The sequence below is a fragment of the Trachurus trachurus genome (genome assembly GCF_905171665.1).
Source record: "Trachurus trachurus genome assembly, chromosome: 13".
NCBI classification, from domain to species: Eukaryota; Metazoa; Chordata; class Actinopteri; order Carangiformes; family Carangidae; genus Trachurus; species Trachurus trachurus.
Window position 1 is genome coordinate 31633158 of NC_139892.1, and position 17973 is coordinate 31651130.

Below are 17973 nucleotides of genomic sequence, written 5' to 3' on the forward strand. Positions count from 1 at the left end.
GATCAAGCAAAAATCAGAAAATTATTTGGGGGCCACATCTGATAGCTCACATCAGGGAGGCATTATGAATTTAAGATGTGCTTCTGTGCAAACAACATTGTGACCTAGTTAATCACATAAGTCAGATATTAGTGCTTTGACAGAAATAATAATAATAATAATAATAATAAAAAACACTTTTGTTCTAAATTATTCAAGTGGAAGGTTTTTGTGTTTCTGTTGGCTTCTAACAGTGTGTCAGATTCGTGGTATTTCAAGCAAGACCACTTCTAGGAGTATTTCATAGCTGCAGTTACTCTAGGATTACATTACAACAGATTACAGGGGGGGGCGGAGGAGACCAGAGAGTGTGCGCTCCTCTGCAGGCGCTCACACAGACATGACTGCCGTCCGTCCCTCTGCGCCTCGGACACGGTGGACTTATCAGAGGAATCAAACTGGAGGACTACTGGAACTGAATGAAGACTCTCCGCGGGATTTTCACATTGCCGACAAGTGCAGCAGTTCCGTTTTCTACAGCTGTTTGAGAGCGGTGAGGTAAATGATATTCAATGCATTTTCAACCTTAAACTGCACTTGTATGCCAGTTATTGCACTGTTATATTATGCTTATCATATTCGCTTGCAATAGCTATTACAGAAGTTACAGTAGGCTAAGTGCTCGTATTACCCCTGCCTTGTTTATAAATAAAGATTAACGAACTTTAAAATGAACGCAAAAAAAAGATGATGATGAAAATGTCAGCATGGATTATAGAGAAAAGGGCTGTTGGCATGATTGATCTATCTATCTATCTATCTATCTATCTATCTATCTATCTATCTATCTATCTATCTATTGTGGTATATTGATGTGTTGATGAAAAGATATTAAAGCAAAAAAGTTCAGGTGGATAATACACTACACTATCTAGTAAAGTTTGAACAGTCTCTTCCTCTTTGTCCAGGTGGGTTTCATTAATGGTTCAGGACAAACTGTAGCCCCCCTTGCCCGTGCAGCTGACGCCCTTTCCCCGTGCACAATGAGTGTGTGCGGCGCCTGCAGCGCTTCATACCTGTGGAGGTGGCTGCTCAGGGCTCTGTTGCTCTTGGCTGCTGTGATGCCGGCGAGCGGTGACTGCCCAAAATCTTGCGCCTGTTATGTCCCCACCGAAGTGCACTGCACCTTCAGGTACCTGACCGCAATACCTGACCACATCCAGCCAGCTGTGGAAAGGATTAACCTCGGGTGAGTTCTTGTCAAACCTGAGAACTGCACATACTCTGGAGGGGACTAATTGGACAGCCTCTAAATGAATGAAATGGGATAGCTAACTAGCATAACGTTATTGTCTTCCACCTTGTAAACACTTAAAACTCTCTTGAATAAACTCTTGGACTAAAAAAGTAATGGACAACGCTGAAATAAAAATTCAATATGAACCAATTCACGTTAATTGAACATAATGGGTAACTTCAAACCTCAAATTTCTGACTGTGGGAGATTAGGAGGAGCTAACCTCGACATTAGCCTAATAGGTAACTAAAGAATGATTTAGCCAATAGCCTAGCTAATTTACGATTCAACCTACAAAATATTTATATAATGTTAACGCAAAGTTTACAACTCCATTTACAACTTCTCACCTCTGTATTCCCATCTCCTCCTGGTACAGCAGCGTCACCTCTCCGGTCATGGTCCAGGCTTTGGAGAAGAGCTAAACTCCCGCGATAACCACTAGCTAACTAGCTTCTGTGCAACTTGTTAACGTCAACAGAGTTTGTGCTGAAATTTCAATTTGTCTCTTCCTAAATGTGACAGTACATAAAGAAGACACTATATGTTACTCAAAAGATATATTTTGTTGCCGTGCCTTGGCTTTATGTTTGCCTCATAAGGTTTTTAAATATTAAAGTGAAACTATGTTGCACTCCCACAGGTGTTTTCACTTTAGTCTGATTAGACCTTTTCTCATAAAACAACACTGTTAAGTGGCACTGGCAAAGCAGGAAAAGCACAGGTGTAGTTACTAATGCATAATGGCCTTTCCTCTCATCACTGGATTTTTTTTTTTTATAGAAACATGTATTTTAAAGATATTATCAATCATCTTTGGCATATCCCAGCCATATTCACCCTAAGAAGTAGCCTAAAGACTAATTATTGAAAACATCAGTGTAGGTCTGCTTAAAATTATACCTTATTTTCCCTTAGCCTACTTATAATCATACATATTGTGATACTTTTGAGCTGATTAGCTGAAGTTTGTTTTTCATTTCTCTATTTTTAGGTACAACAGTATAACTGTTTTGAGAGAAAATGATCTTTCAGGACTTGAGAATTTAGAGCTGTTGATGCTCCACAGCAACACTATACACAGTATTGAAGACAGAGCCTTCCAAGACCTCAGGTCCTTACAGGTAAACTTGTGTTTTTGTTTGTCTTCTGTATGTTTTAAGAATAGGCTATACAATGTTAATTTGATCTCTGCTTACAGTAAGATGCCTGTTTAGTTCATCATAATGTAGCCTAATCTAAATCTAAATCAAAATAACCATGTGCAATAAATAAGTCACAGGAGCTATAGTTTTTGGATGAAGGTTAGATTTGTCAGAATATTGTTATGCATTGATAGCAACATGAGCAGTGTGGTGCTAGACGGCCTGGCATTAAAATCAGTCTCCAGACAAATGGGAATGCAGGCCCCAACAAAATAGCATCAACATTTTAAAATTATTTCAGTGAAAATGAACAGCTAAAGCAACTGAAATTGTAATAAATGCCAGTATAATCACAATACCGGTATGATTGTTTTTTTTTCCATTTTGTGCAGCCCTATTGCATAAGCAGATGGGTGCTTCATGTTAATATCTGCTGTTAATGTCCACTGATGTAATAATGATCATGTATTTTTGCAAAGCCAGCTTTATTGGATTCCACTTAAGTTTACTGGCTATGAAGGATGCTCCAAGCGCTGCAACTAACGATTATTTTCATTATTGATTAATCTGTCGATTATTTAAACGATTAATTGATTAGTTGTTTGGTCAATTTAATGTTAAAAAATGTTGAAAAATGTCAATCAGTGTTTCCCAAACCACAAGATGACGTCTTCAAATGTCTTGTTTGTCCACAGACCAAAGAGATATTCAGTTTATTCTCATAAAGGAACAAAGAAACCAGAAATATTCACATTTAAGAAGCTGAAATCAGAGTTTGGATTTTTTTTCTTTATTCATTAGTCTAAATGAAGTACAATTATACTGCTGCTTCTACAAGGTTTGACAGTATCTGTCAGTGCTCTGTGTGTTAACATACTGTAGTAGTCTAAAGTCCACAATGTTTTGAAAAACAATCAGCAACCTTGCACTCCTGCTTTCACAGGTCCTGAAGATGTCCTATAATAAAGTAAAACAAATCAAGAAAGAGACATTCAAAGGCCTGGACAGTCTGCAGAGACTCCACATGGACCACAACCACATTGAATTCATCAGCCCAGACGCTTTCTATGGCCTAACCAACCTACAGTTGGTCCATCTGGAGGGCAACCACCTCCAGCAACTCCACCCAGACACATTCATCACTCTGAGATACAGCCAAGTGTTCAAGGTCTCCTCAGTTAGAAACATCCACCTGTCAGACAACCTCCTCACCACTCTGCATGCAGATATCTTCTTAGGCTGCAGCCAGTTAGAGAACGTCTTCCTCCATGGTAACCCCTGGGCATGTGATTGCCGTATGAAGTGGTTCCCTAAATGGGCACAGAGAAATACAGGTGAGTTTTTTTTTGTTTGTTTGTTTGTTTTTTGCTTTAGAAATCAAGGAGAGGTGTGAGGAAATAATATTTACAAGTGAAAGAGAAGATCTCCATTCTTAATGAAGAAATGGTTCCCTCACACAAAAAAAACACTAATCTAAACCATTGTGAAGCCACATTTATTAGCAGCTTTAACAAGACACATGTGTTACACATTAGCACTTAAAGGGATCATTCTGCTCAGGCTTTGGTACGTTTTCTCCACTACAAACTTTGGACAGTATCCCAAGGAAGAGAGGCATATCCAAGGGAAAAATATAAATCTTTGCAGAAACACCACTGGAGGCAGAAATCATATCTTCTTCTCATCATCAAGGCCACAAAAAACAATGAAAACACGGCGGAACTAAAGTTATCTGTTATTTATGACTTGGCTAACACAAAAGTCAGCTTATAAATTACAATTTTGTATAATGGTGAGGACATTTTCTGGTTCATAAGTTTTACTGAATGGTTTTGGTTTGGCTGGACCATAATGTGGAAACTGTAAATGTTCTTTTCTTACATGAAGCTAAACGTCACACCACTTTATTAAAATGTTTCCAGGTGTGCTGAAATGCAAGCGAGACAGGAGAGGACAGCTGTGCCCTGTTTGTGAGAGTCCTGCCCCGTCTTACAACAGGCCTCTATCCCTTCTTCCGAGTGATGCCTTCACTTGTACCAAACCCTGGATCCAACCCCATCTAAAGCAGAAGAACATCAGCGTGGATGAGGGGGACTTTACTCCAGTTTCCCCCAAGGATTTCATTGCTCCATTAGGGTCCATACAAATGAAACTGACTGACCATTTTCATAGTGATGGCAGTCTGTTCTGTACAGTCCAGAGGCCCTCAGCTTTCGAGAACCTAACACAAACCGTGGAGGAGGAGGAGGGCAACAATGTCACTGTGATTACCACTGGGATAACTACATATTTGGTATGTAACATTGACTATGATCACATCCAGCAGCTGTGGCAGATCCTGGCTACCTACAGTGACTCACCCATGAGGCTGGAGAGAGGGTTAATGCTGGCCAGGAGTCCAGAAATGGTGTACAGGTACAGTCAGATCAAAACAAAAGAGGGAGACGAAGGGATTTACACAAACATTGAGGCTGAGATTAAAGCCTCCCCTGCATGGTTGATGCAGGGAGAGGTAAACTTCCAGCTCGACCGCACAAGTACCACTTTCTCAACTCTGCACATAAAGTACCAGTCTGTGATAAACCTACGTGTGGAGCAAACATCACCTAAGAGGGACCGGTATTCCTGGACTATGATCAAGAGAGATAATCTGACTAAGACTGAGCACACTGTACTTACAGGTGCGTCTTGGAGATTTATTCTTAGTAAACCATATGATATTATTAATTGTGATATGACCTCTAAATTTTGAAACAAACTTAAAATGCTAAAAGAAATATGTTTTCAAATATGAATGCAAGAATTACTGTAATAAAATATTTATTTTATTTTTTAACATAGGTGGTGTGGCACAATTGAGCTGTCAAATCCAGGGCGAGCCAAAGCCGTTGTTGGAGTGGATTTTACCTGATGGGAGTAAGGTCAGAGCTCCTTTCTCCAGTGCAGACAGCAGGATCATAATCACTGCTGAAGGGATGCTCACGCTACGGGGTGCAGATGCTTCAGACACAGGCCTGTACCGGTGCATTGCCACAAACTACCTGGATGCAGATATTCTTGTGTTTCGAGTGACAGTTCTGTCCCCAGATGTGGAAGAAACTGAGATCAACGGTGTCCAACTTTCAAAATCACTGGGTCAAAGTTTGGTTTTGGACTGTAGCTCATCTGGGTGTCCTGAGGCTTCAGTGCAGTGGATCCTTCCTGATCACTCAGTACTGGATAAGTCTCATGGGCACAGAAAGGTTTTAAAGAATGGGACCCTGCTTATTCAGGGGCTCACCGAGAGGGGCAGAGGGTTTTACAGGTGTTTGGTAGCTAATCACCTGGGAGTTGACCTGCTCGTGTCTCAGGTGATGTTTACTGAAGAAATGCCTGAAAAAGTGACAGATTTGGAAAGTGACGGGTCAGGGATGGAAATGGAGGTCAAGGCAGACCCAAGTTTGGCAGAAAACACAGTCACCCTCAGTGAGGTTCCCTCTTCCACTCCCTCTGACAGAACTAGTCAGGAATCCAGGACCATCCCTTTAGATCGACCTTACCCAAGGCTCAGGTCACAGGGCAGAGGCCTTGGGGGTAGACAGGGACAGAGAAGGAGGGGTTCAGCTGGCAACAGACGCTTCTGGAGTAGCAGGGTCTTTGATAAAGCTTCCAGGAAAGTAGACCCGCAGAAATTTGCAGAATTAATGAAGAAGGCTCAAGATGGATCAAGAATAAATAGTGACACAGAGGAAGAGACGGTAAAATATGAAGACTCACACCCTGGTCTTTCTGGTGATGGTGAAATTGGTTCAGGTGAAGGTCATAACGAAGACCTCCTCGACGTTGTGCCAAAGGTAGTCAAACCCATGATAGACAATCCAGAGGAAAATGGAATATTCAGGCAAGAGAGCCAGACTGAAACAGTAACAGCAACACAGATAGGTCAGGGTCACGTTTTAGCAACAACAGTGGGTCATCAAACTCCTGTTATGGAAACCACAGTGAACAATCACATTGATTTAAGAAAAATAACAGAGAATACAAACACACCAATAACAGAGTCATATATGCAGTCAGACTCTACACCAATCAAGTCCACTACATTCACAGATAATCCAGGGTTTGTTGAGAAGAGAGAGTTTTATGCCCCGGAAAGAACCAGCAAACCACCCTCACAACTGCAACCAGTCACTCTTCAACTTAGTGTGACAGACGCCTCACAAGAAACCCAGCTTCAGTTCTCTGGACAACAACCTACAGACCCAGAGACATCCACTGGGGCGCCACTTTCATTCACCACAGACCCTAACGTTACTCCAATGCAGGATGGACCAGGCCCCGTAGAGGTAGTCATCCACACAGACCCAGAAAGTCAGACCACATTCACAGCCGTCACCACCACAGAGAGACAGCAGGATGAGATCACCTTCCACACCACCCAGACAATCAAGTCCCCACGCCTGCCAGCAGGATCCACCATTATTTCCCGACAGCAGATCCATATCATCCCACACAAGAATGGCAGAGGAGGGGGCCGCAGGAGGACCTTCCAAGGCCGCAGGAGGATCATAAAACCTAACAGGATCACTGACATTCAGTCCTTTATCAATAAACTTAAACAGCCCTCAGTGAAGAAAGAAGAAAACGCGTCAGTGCCATATCGAATTGAACTGACTACAGGTAGGCAAGATTGTTTTTTATTATTGTGTAATACATTTGTGCTTCATGTCTCAATGTGTGGTTCTACTCATGTTTTATGAATCTGTGTTTCCTTTTCTCTTTTCTCTGTTTTTCCCTCAGACTGTGATTGTGATGAGGACAAAAAAAAGACAGCAGCCACAGATGTGCAGATGGTAACACCATCATCTTCCTCCAATTCGTATTTACACAGAACAGAGAGACCTGCAACTACACAAAAAACGGCTGCCCCCAGAAACTATGACATGACTATAAATGTTCCTTTCACCCGTAAAGAGCCTAAACCAGATGATTCCAGTGGCTACGTAACCTCTGCTGATGCCCCTGTGTTTGACCCTACAGTGAGTCCATTTTTGACCACAAATAAAGAACCATTCGTTTCAACCTCAACCACAACCACTACCACAACAGCCTCAAAGGTTATTCGTGGGAGAATTCCATGGGACAGGCTGTTTGGAGGCAGAGAGAGGGAAAAGATACTTGGCAGGCTAAGGAGGCCATTAATCACTACGAAAACGTCATCTACAGCTCAACCCACAACAGTGACTTCAACCACAACCCCAGCTACTATACCCGCCACCACTGAAAACTCACTGGCTGAGCCTGAGACTTTATCCCCGTCCAGACACACAGAGAGCAGAGAGAGCTCGTCAGATGATGACTATGGAGATTCATCCTCTGCAGATTTTGAGTTAACAACATTGGCACCCGCCTTGCAACAATTAACCACTCCCAGTTCTTTGTATTCCACCACTGCTGAGACGCCACCAGAATCACAGACTCTGCCCTCCCCTCCCACTGTCAAACCTCCTTCAATCAAAAGTCCAGATGAAGTCTTATCTTCTGGGTCTGGTGGATCCAAAGATAATTGGTTTGGAGTTAGACCGAGGCCTGGTGGGGCAAGACGACAGCAAGGTCGGAGAAGGAGGCCCTTCATGGGCAGGAGACCCTTCAAGAGACCTGGAATCACAAGAGTATATCCTACTATCACAACTGAGGCTGCAACTACAGGGGTACCAACTATGGAATCTACAAAAGAGACAACCAGACTACATCAACAGACTGTTTCACTTTATGAGCCCCTGAATACGTCATTGAGGAAAGAGAACAGAGCCACAGTAGCTGTTTCTACTGACGAAACGTCAAAGGAGGAGACTGCATTGTATGAAGAATTCACCTGGAGCACACCTAGCAGTTTCCCAGCTTATACTACCACCAAGACACCTTTTATCACCTCACAATATAACCCCACCACCACGCCGATGCCAGTTACCAGAAAAGGGTATTACACAACAGTTCAGACCAGAGTCCACAGCAACGTCAGACCACCAACACAGAGGAACAATGGTCACATTACTCACAGACCAACAGTGAGGACAGTCAGACCTACTGTGCAGAGCAGCTTTGCCAGAGGCAGTGTGGATAAAGACCTTTACTTTGATACAGTGACCATCCTTACTGCTGAGAAAGGGTACATCAATACACCTGAGCCCCCAAGCAACGTAGGCACACACAATGCCATCCCTACTGTGTTTTATCATGTCACTGAAGCTACAGGTGCCAATATTGCTGGCCTTGAACCCACAACACAGGTCCTGACAAGCAAACCTAAGATAGTTGGAGGCAATGCAGCCAGCTTTACTGTATTGTCCAATTCAGATGCTTTCTTGCCATGTGAGGCCATTGGAAATCCCCAGCCAGATATAACCTGGAAACGCTTTTCTTCTAGCACAGGTACCAAATCAGTTTCTGTGTTGTTATTATAAGAAAATATCAGATGTAGGGTAAATGTAAGATTTAAACAATATAAAACTGCTATCTTTATTTTAAGTAATGCTATGTAAAAAAAGAGTGTATTTTTCAAAAGGTTGGGGCACCATAATATTGGTGAACGGGTTCTGAAATTTTTGTTTGTGATATTTCCTTGAGAAATTATATTTTGTATTGTATAATAATCTATTAACATCAAAGAAAAACATTGAGATTTTTTTTTTTTTTTTTTTTGATTTTGTTTTTGGATGTTTTTCAGTTTAACCTTTCTTTGAGGAAATTGTCTTTTTCTGTCTTTCAGGAAATACCATTACCATTACGGGGAGGATGGGAAAGTTAGAGGTGTTGACCAATGGCACGCTGCTCATTCAGAATGCCAACATTAATGATCGTGGCCAGTACCTCTGTCTAGCAGAGAATGATTATGGATCAGATAAACTTCTCGTCACCCTCACGGTGGTGTCCTACCCTTCACGCATCTTGGAGCCAAAATTGCGTGAGATGAAATCTCATGTTGGAAACACTGTGGAGATGAAATGTAAAGCAGATGGTCGACCCACTCCACTGATATCATGGATCCTGGCCAATCGGACTCAAGTCAGAGGTCAAAACACAGAAAAGGGAAGGGTGTCAGTATCTGCTGAGGGAACTCTGGTCATTAAGCATGTATCTGTTTATGACCGAGGCCATTATAAATGCATCGCCAGTAATCCAGCTGGAGCTGATACTGCTACGGTCCGACTGCAGGTGGTAGCAGCACCCCCAGGAATTGTTGAGGAGAAACGGCAGCAGGTCAAAGCTAATGTTAACCAGAACTTGTGGCTACCCTGCACTGGCCAAGGCAGCCCTCAGCCTGCTATTCACTGGGTCCTTTATGATGGGACATTGGTACGATCTAATAGGCCTGCCAGAGACCCAAGGATATTTGTGCATGAGAATGGGACACTCCACATGCAGGATGTGACTACAGCAGACAGCGGGAAATATGAGTGTATTGCTACCAGTTCTACTGGCTCAGAGCGGAGGGTGGTGACTCTGACTGTCGATAGGCAGGAATCTGCACCTCAAATAGTGAAGACATCTCAGCGTGTGACAGAATTGTCCTATGGGGATCAGTTGAAGCTCAACTGTTTAGCGACAGGAGACCCCAAACCCAGGATCATGTGGAGGCTTCCTTCTAAAGCTGTGGTGGACCGGTGGCACAGGTAAAAATGCCTTGAGTAATAAATGTCAAGTAAAACATTATAGCTCTTGCAACAATGAGTTTTTTTATTTTAAGAGTAGTGGAGACAATAATTAGCACATATTTGTTAGTTGTTACACATTACACATTAGCACAGTAATAGTACAGTAAGTTTCTATTGATGAACTAAACATTCCAGTAAGAGATTTGCAAATGTACCTGGAATGTGAAACAAGCTCACAACAAAAATGCATTAGGTTAGTAGTTGCCTCCCTTAACAAACATTAATGATATACTCTTATGCTAAAGAAAGCAACATTGCAGGGGATAATTGTTTCTGTACTAGGTGCCAGATTTTCACGTTTGTTAGTTTTTTGATTTTTAGTTCCCTGTATTGAACCTTTGGGTTATCCCACTAAAGTATAGAAGAATACAGTCACTATTTTTGATGTGGTCAGTATTTGCTGCCTGCATATGTGTTTGAAAACTTTGAATAAGATACTTGACCATATTTATCTTATTTTATCAGCAGACTTAGATAAAATAAAACACAACCAAATTACAACAAATTAAATTTAAAAGAAAAAAAGGTGATGCAATGGTTAAAGAAATGGCTCAGGAATTTAGCATTTCTTAGATTGTCTAAATACTGATTTCTATTATTTTTTAAGTTCAAAACAAACTGCATGAGACTTATTGACATTGTCATAATAACACAGTTATAAATAACGAGATACCGTTTAGAGCAGCTTAATAATATTATCAACAGTGACAACTCATATACTACAGTAACTTGTGAAATTATATTTGTCATTTGTCCTACACTGTAGTAAATGGTGCATGTCTGTATTTGATCAGGATTTATTCTGACATTCATGCTATGTCACTCTAATTTTCTGTCATATATTTCTCCAGGATGGGCAGTAGAATCCAGGTCCTGGATAATGGTACTCTTATCATTCACAGTGTGAGTGATAAAGACAGTGGAGACTATCTGTGTGTAGCACGAAATATGATTGGTGATGATCTCCAACTTATGAGGGTCAGTGTGTCAATGAAGCCAGCCAAGATAGAGCCTAAACTCAATGCCAAGAAGCAGGTACCATTTGGTAATGACTTGAAGGTGGACTGTAAAGCCTCAGGAACACCAAAGCCAGAGATCTCCTGGGGTCTACCCGATGGTACAGTGGTCAACAGTGCCCTACAGTCTGACGCAAGCAGTGGAGGAGGACGAACACGGCGCTACACACTGTTTGACAATGGAACTCTTTACCTAAACCAGGTATGTTATTGTATCAACCACGAACACCCACCAACATTGTAAAGTCATATTCAAAAATATACATAAATGTCATGTTTCTTCAGGTTGGCATGTCAGAGGAAGGGGACTACACTTGTTATGCTGAGAACCAGGTGGGAAAGGATGAGATGCATGTGCATATCACTGTGGTGGCCGCTGCCCCCAAGATACGTCCATCCAGTCAGGCCTTTGCCAGGGTGAGGCCTGGAGGGAACATCCGCTTTGACTGTGAAGCACTTGGGGAACCCAGACCTAAAATCCTGTGGATGCTGCCCACCAATGATGTAATTGCAGCATCAAATGAACGCTACCTAATGCATGTCAACGGTTCTCTGGATATCAGGGATGTGAAGCTTATCGATGCTGGGGAGTATGTGTGCATGGCTCGCAACCCTGCTGGAGAAAGTCGAAAAGTCTACAAGCTTGATATAGATGGGAATCCACCAGTTATCAATGGCTACCGCCAGAACAGGACGGTAATCAAAGATGTAGCTGCGAAATACTCCAGGAAATTAATAGACTGTGTGGCAGAGGGTGACCCCCCTCCTCGTGTCACTTGGATTATGCCTGATAATATCTTCCTGACAGCACCATACTTTGGTAGCAGGATTAACGTCCACCATAATGGGACATTAGAGATTCGTAACGTGCGACCAACGGACACAGCAGAGTTCATTTGCATGGCGAGGAATGATGGCGGTGAGGCAGTAATGGTCGTGCAGCTGGAAGTGACCAGTATGCTCCGAAGGCCGATTTTCAGGAACCCCTACAACGAACGTATTGTGTCTCGCATTGGGAAAACCACAGTTCTGAACTGCTCTGCTGATGGAAACCCAATGCCAGAGATCATCTGGACTTTACCTAATGGAACACGGTTTATCAGTGGACTTGACCACGGGTCTCGCCACCACCTTGGCACCGATGGGAGTTTAATCATCTACAGCTCTCACAAAGACGATTCTGGGAAGTACCGTTGTGGTGCCAAGAATATCATGGGGTATATAGAGAAACTAATCATTTTGGACATTGGACAGAAGCCTTACATCCTGACAAGGCCTAGAGGCATCATACGTAGTGTGTCTGGAGAACCTCTCTTCCTTCACTGTCTATCTGATGGGAGTCCCAGACCCAGGATCTACTGGACCATTCCTGGTGGTCACACTTTCACTCGGCCACAAGTCCTTGGGCGCTACCAGTTGCTGGAGAATGGTACTTTGGTTGTTCAAGATACAACTCTCCACGACCGTGGAAACTACATCTGCAGAGCTCGGAATGACGCTGGTGAGGCTTTACTCACTGTCCCTGTTCTCATCATCGCTTATCCTCCACGAATTACAAGGGGACCACCTCCCAGTGTTAAGGCAGTGACCGGGACACCAATCCAGCTACACTGTGCTGCCAATGGTGTCCCCAAGCCAGAGATAACATGGGAGCTGCCTGATCATTCAGTTCTGTCGACAGCCGAACAGGGCCGGCCCACGGGAAGCGAGCTGCTCCACCCTCAGGGCACACTTATCATCCAGAGGCCCACAGTCTCAGACTCAGGTACATACAAGTGCCTGGCTAAGAACCACCTAGGTACAGACTCAAAGGTCACATATGTACATGTTCTGTGAGAAAAAGACATAACTGCAGAAGAACAGTGGTATGTCTGAAAGTAAACAGGCAGTAGCTTGTGTCAAAAAATTACACTACATGCTTTTTCACATGGAGTTGGAATATTATTTGAAAAAGTGACAGATGTGGATTAAAAAATAAACAGAGCACAAGAAGAGAAAGGAAACAGACATTTTAACGTTTTTTTTAACTGGAAAACCCAGTCTGGGTCGAGAAAGTTGTTATTGTAACTTTGGAACTGGGGGTCTGGAAATTTGTTGGCGGTTCTCATTTGGGGCTGTTCTCATGGGAGCACAAGGGCCAGTGGAGTTTAACCTAATGTGATTTCTTTGACCAGACATTTCTGGCTGCACATAGGGATACTATTACAGTGCATACAGAAGGAGAGAAAATTTGTGTAGTGGACTGAAAAAAGATTCCTGAGAGGATTGTAATACTCTTTAGTCAATGGCCAGAGATTGTTGCTGTCATGACATGCTGCTTTATGCTTTAACAACAACTATGTCGAATTTCACAGTGGAAGAAAATGGGTTTCTTCGGAAAAAATATATATGTTTGGCTTGTTTTACACTGGATACATATCTGCATGGGCAGTAGAGAGCTTTCATACCAGAATGAGATCTGATTTCTTTATTTTACATACATTTACATTTACAATTTATGTTTTAATGACAGACTGTTTTATGTCTATTCACAGTGCAGTGTTTGTTGGTCAAAATAAATGCAAAAACACACAGTCTATTGTGTTGTACACAAGAATTTATAGTAATGTTATACATTATGTTATACAGTGTATGTATATCTGTAGTATCTACTTTTTCAAGGTATAGGAGAAAAATGAAATTAAAAAGTAGAAATGGTTCATGGTTTTCAATGTTTTTGTACCATTTGATACACCATAATTGAATTAATGAGATATTTAATCATATTGGCTGTTGATACTTGTGAGACATTGTAATGTTGTTGCAATGAAGGTTACTAGAATTATCCAGCCTACAGGAGGAGGCACTGCCTGTGGCAGCGATAGAAATCTTCCAGACGCACACAGTTTTAACTCTCCAGCTGTGAAAATAGTCCTTCACCCAGATCCCCAGCCTGCTTACCCACAGGGGAGCTTTTGATTGTTGTTTGTGATTGTGTGCTGATTTTACAGCCCCCCCTGCAAATTAAATTGAGATCTGGAGGCCAAGACAGAAAAGAGGAATAGAGAAATGTATGATATTATATATATATAAAATTATTGTTTTGATTAAATATTTCTCTTTCCAAACGTATACCTGAGGGAAGATTATTACACGTAATACATTAATTTAAATTAATAAATGATGAATTATACCCTAGAGAGATCTGGGAGTAATATGATCTACTACTCTTAGAGATGACTGCTTGCAAATACCAATTTTAAGGGTATTTATTAAGACAAATATTTGTACAAATATTGCTTGGCAAGAACTGGAAACAATTTCTCATTCTTTTTTTTCTTTTTTTTAATCCTACTCAAGATGACATGTTTATGTTTAAATCCAACACTGTGCATTTATGTGATGTGGGAATATTTTATGGCCTGAGCGCTGACAAAGTTGACAATGAGGACCCTGAAATTGCGCTGTTTATTCTTACTCATAATAAATCACAGTTTTGGTGCTTTCCCATGCTTGAAAATTCACAATTTTTTTGTCCGGATGCCCCATAATTTACTTATTTTAGGGGTGCCACACTTTGTATTTGGATGAGTGGATGAATCGCCATGCGGTCCACGTGGGCCACTTTCGGGCCACTTTCACGCCACAGCGCAGAGTCCATCCGGTGCCAATACAGGCAGTCGCTTTGAGAGGCACGCCATGAGCCTGCTGCGATGATGAAGGAGAGCGAGGGCCTGATCATAGGTGCTCGCAGCTTTAATTTTTTTATTTGTACTGTTATATCTATCTAGCTCCTGGTCATGTCATAAAAAGTCACTGATTTGTGCCTTCCCCACAGTCTCTTCCTTATGGTGAAGTATTAAGGGTAAACAGGACATGATTCATTAACAGTGGCTTACCGTATCTAACAGCTGCAAAAAAGAGGTCAGTCAAGTGTGTATATCCAATAAAATGAGATTTTGTGATTTTTAAAAAAACATTTTTCTTTTCCAAAGTCCTGAGCCAGTCTACACCAGTGTGATACGACCCAGACAGACATGGGGAAAGAGGGAATTGTCTTCCATAAACTTTGGAATGCAGGCAACTTGCTCCATGATTTGAGAGAAAAGTGCTTTCATATGTGAGCTAGGCGAGAATCAAACACAAATTAACATCTTCTTTAGGTCTGACTCTTCACTGTGAAAGACAGTTCATTCAGACTACGTGTTCTCTGTGGACAGTGAAGAGTTTATTTGTTCAGTTCTGGTTTTGTGGTTGATGTTTGGGGAATGATTTGAGTTTACCTTCCAAAGACTTGGATATTTATGAGGAGTTTAAACATGTGATTTTCTCATCTGCTCCATCCCTCTTGGGTGTTTAGAGGAAAAGCGTTAACGTCTGACACGTACCATTGAAAATATGGTTTTATAAGAAGCTACTGAAAGGAGCACTGTATGCATTTCACCTTACTCAGGTCAAATATACTGTACCCCTGAACCCAGTTTCTGGTCACAGCTGTTGAAGTGGGATGTGTCAACATGAAGAGTTGCACCACCTCTACCATTTCACAAGATGAATAAACAAAGTCTGAGGGAGGTAAGGAAAAAAAAGAATATGGGCACTCATTGGCCACCTTGAAGACTGTGGAAAAACAGGGGCCAAACTGCACAGAATTAAAAGACTTCTTGCTGGGAAGATTGTCCTCATCACCCCAGAGTCCACTTTCTCCATGGAACTAAAGAACACACATGTAATATTTCTTGGAAGTAGATGGTTGATTTTTTTTTTTTTTTTGCCTCTACCTTTTAATCAGGACTGAGCTGCCAACTTGCTCACATTTTACTATTTGATATTAGACCACCAACACCTTCCTGACTGCCCAAACTGGAGGGAACATATAACAAAAGATGCTTTGTTCAACCAGCAACTCCTGCCTCCTCATGTCTCAGTCCATCAGCAGGACTGTTCTCTACATCAGGAACCAGTGCGAGGAAGGATCTGGGCAGTCACTCCATAAGTCAGTGATTCTACTCAGATATCCTTCTCAGCAACTTAAAACACAGTATTCATCTAAAGTACATTTTTCTAACCAGTACTGTGTGTTTCATAACCCAGCCGTGTTATCTTACATGGCACAATAAGGCAATAAGTAATAATGGCAATAAGTATACGCAGTATGTTGTTGTACTGATACTCGCAACAATAAGCTAACACTGTTATAACAGATCTACTGTATGGGGAGAGCAAATATCCGTCATGTCTATGTTTATGTTGCTACATACAGGCTGTCACCTATAGCAAGTGATTGCAAACATATACATAAAGGACAATGAAATGGAACATCAACCAAATTAAATATTTGCAGACAATAGTTAAACTTAAATTAGTGAGTATTTATCTTTTTAGTATTTTATTAATTCAAGAACTCAAGGTGAATCTAGTAGTATATATTGTAAACGTTTGAGCTGAGTAATGACTAAAAAAAAGCTGAGTGAGAAAGAGTGGAAAGGAAGGATAAAGTCTCCAGAGTGGATTGATGAGGGAAGCCAGGGAAGACTGAGACATATTTTTGGTCTGCGGTATGAATTCCATACTTCAACCAGAAGCGTATCAAGGCTGAACATGGAAAGTGAGATCTCAGGAGAGGACTGCTGGGAGCTGACCAGTAGCAGTTTCAGACAGTACTCCTCTGTTAGCTCAGAGAGTCTGTCTTACCTCTTTGAATCTGCAAACTTGTCAACAAGTGAAGCCCCTGTCAGAATGAGGTGAATCCCTCGCTTCCATTTTGCCACAATCCAGATTTGTGGATGCGCACACATACAGACAAAATCGACAGCTCTCTCAGTACAGTACCTGTGGCGATGCTGGAATTTCACACCAGCTTTACAGAATCCACACCTCCACCTTCCAGCCACAAGTAAGACAGATGCACTTTGCACCTCTCTTCCAGGTAGGATCTGTCGCGCTGTGACGGTGGTTCTACGTTCCTCGAGCCGTTTCTTCTCAAGACTATTTCTGATGATCTTTCTCTTCTACCTGAACATTATATATTGGCTACAGTAAGGGAGAGAGAAAATATGCAAGTATCGGTTGTCGTTTCGCTCCTGCTGTTAAAACAACGGTTGATTTGCAAGAGGTTTAATTCTTATGCTCTTTTGCTTCCTCGTTCATCATCTGCAAGCGTTAAGGGTAAGACTTTAAGCACTTTAAGAGCCAGGTAGAAGGGCAACAGTGCAAACATAAATCAGCTAACTTTGGCCATAAATTTGCCACAGCTTTCAGTCAGTAAATACTGAAACCATTAAAAACAAATGGGTATGAATAAAATAAGAAAAACTATCCAATATGGTGCACAGAGCTTATGCATAAGGTATACATCATAAGAAATGGTATACACATTTTAATGGGACTATATCCCTGGGTCTCTGTCCTGAGGGCATTGGAAATACTCCAGCAGGGGTTCTCCCATCTGATTGGGTGCAGATGTGATCCTTTAGTCCCCACACAGTAACCAGAATGGTTAAAACCCAGTCTCTTCGGTATACTAACCTTCCTCACTTCAGTCACAAAAAATCAAGCTAAAAACATCAAAGTACCTCTAAATTATTGAGTCCCAAAGGGAAGGAGGAAGCTTTTAAATAAGCCAGCTCACCCAATTAGGCTGCATCAACAAAGTGGCACTGCTACTTTACAGCAGAAGGTTGATGTTTCTGCCTGACAGGACGAAGTGTTCCCGGAAACCTTTTAATTTCAGTGATGAAGTGGTAGAGGTGAGTGGCGCAGGGGTGTCAGGAAAAGGTCAAAGAAACTTCTAAGGGCCAGAGCTTCCCTAGGGGTTTGATTGTATTTAGGACACAGAAATATATAAGTGTATGATTTCCCTC

General features: G+C 41.8%; 1 protein-coding gene across 1 annotated transcript; it reads left to right on the top strand.

Annotated features, from left to right (window-relative positions):
- Positions 1-1022: 1022 nt before the first annotated feature.
- On the top strand, positions 1023-12967 carry igsf10 (immunoglobulin superfamily, member 10; the record flags this gene model as incomplete). Its single annotated transcript, XM_083984520.1, has 9 exons — positions 1023-1228; positions 2271-2400; positions 3365-3755; positions 4344-5102; positions 5263-7080; positions 7201-8832; positions 9170-10073; positions 10967-11333; positions 11417-12967. 9 exons carry the CDS (start codon positions 1023-1025, stop codon positions 12965-12967), a joined length of 7758 nt encoding a protein of 2585 aa, XP_083840646.1.
- Between the last annotated feature and the right edge of the window lie 5006 nt (positions 12968-17973).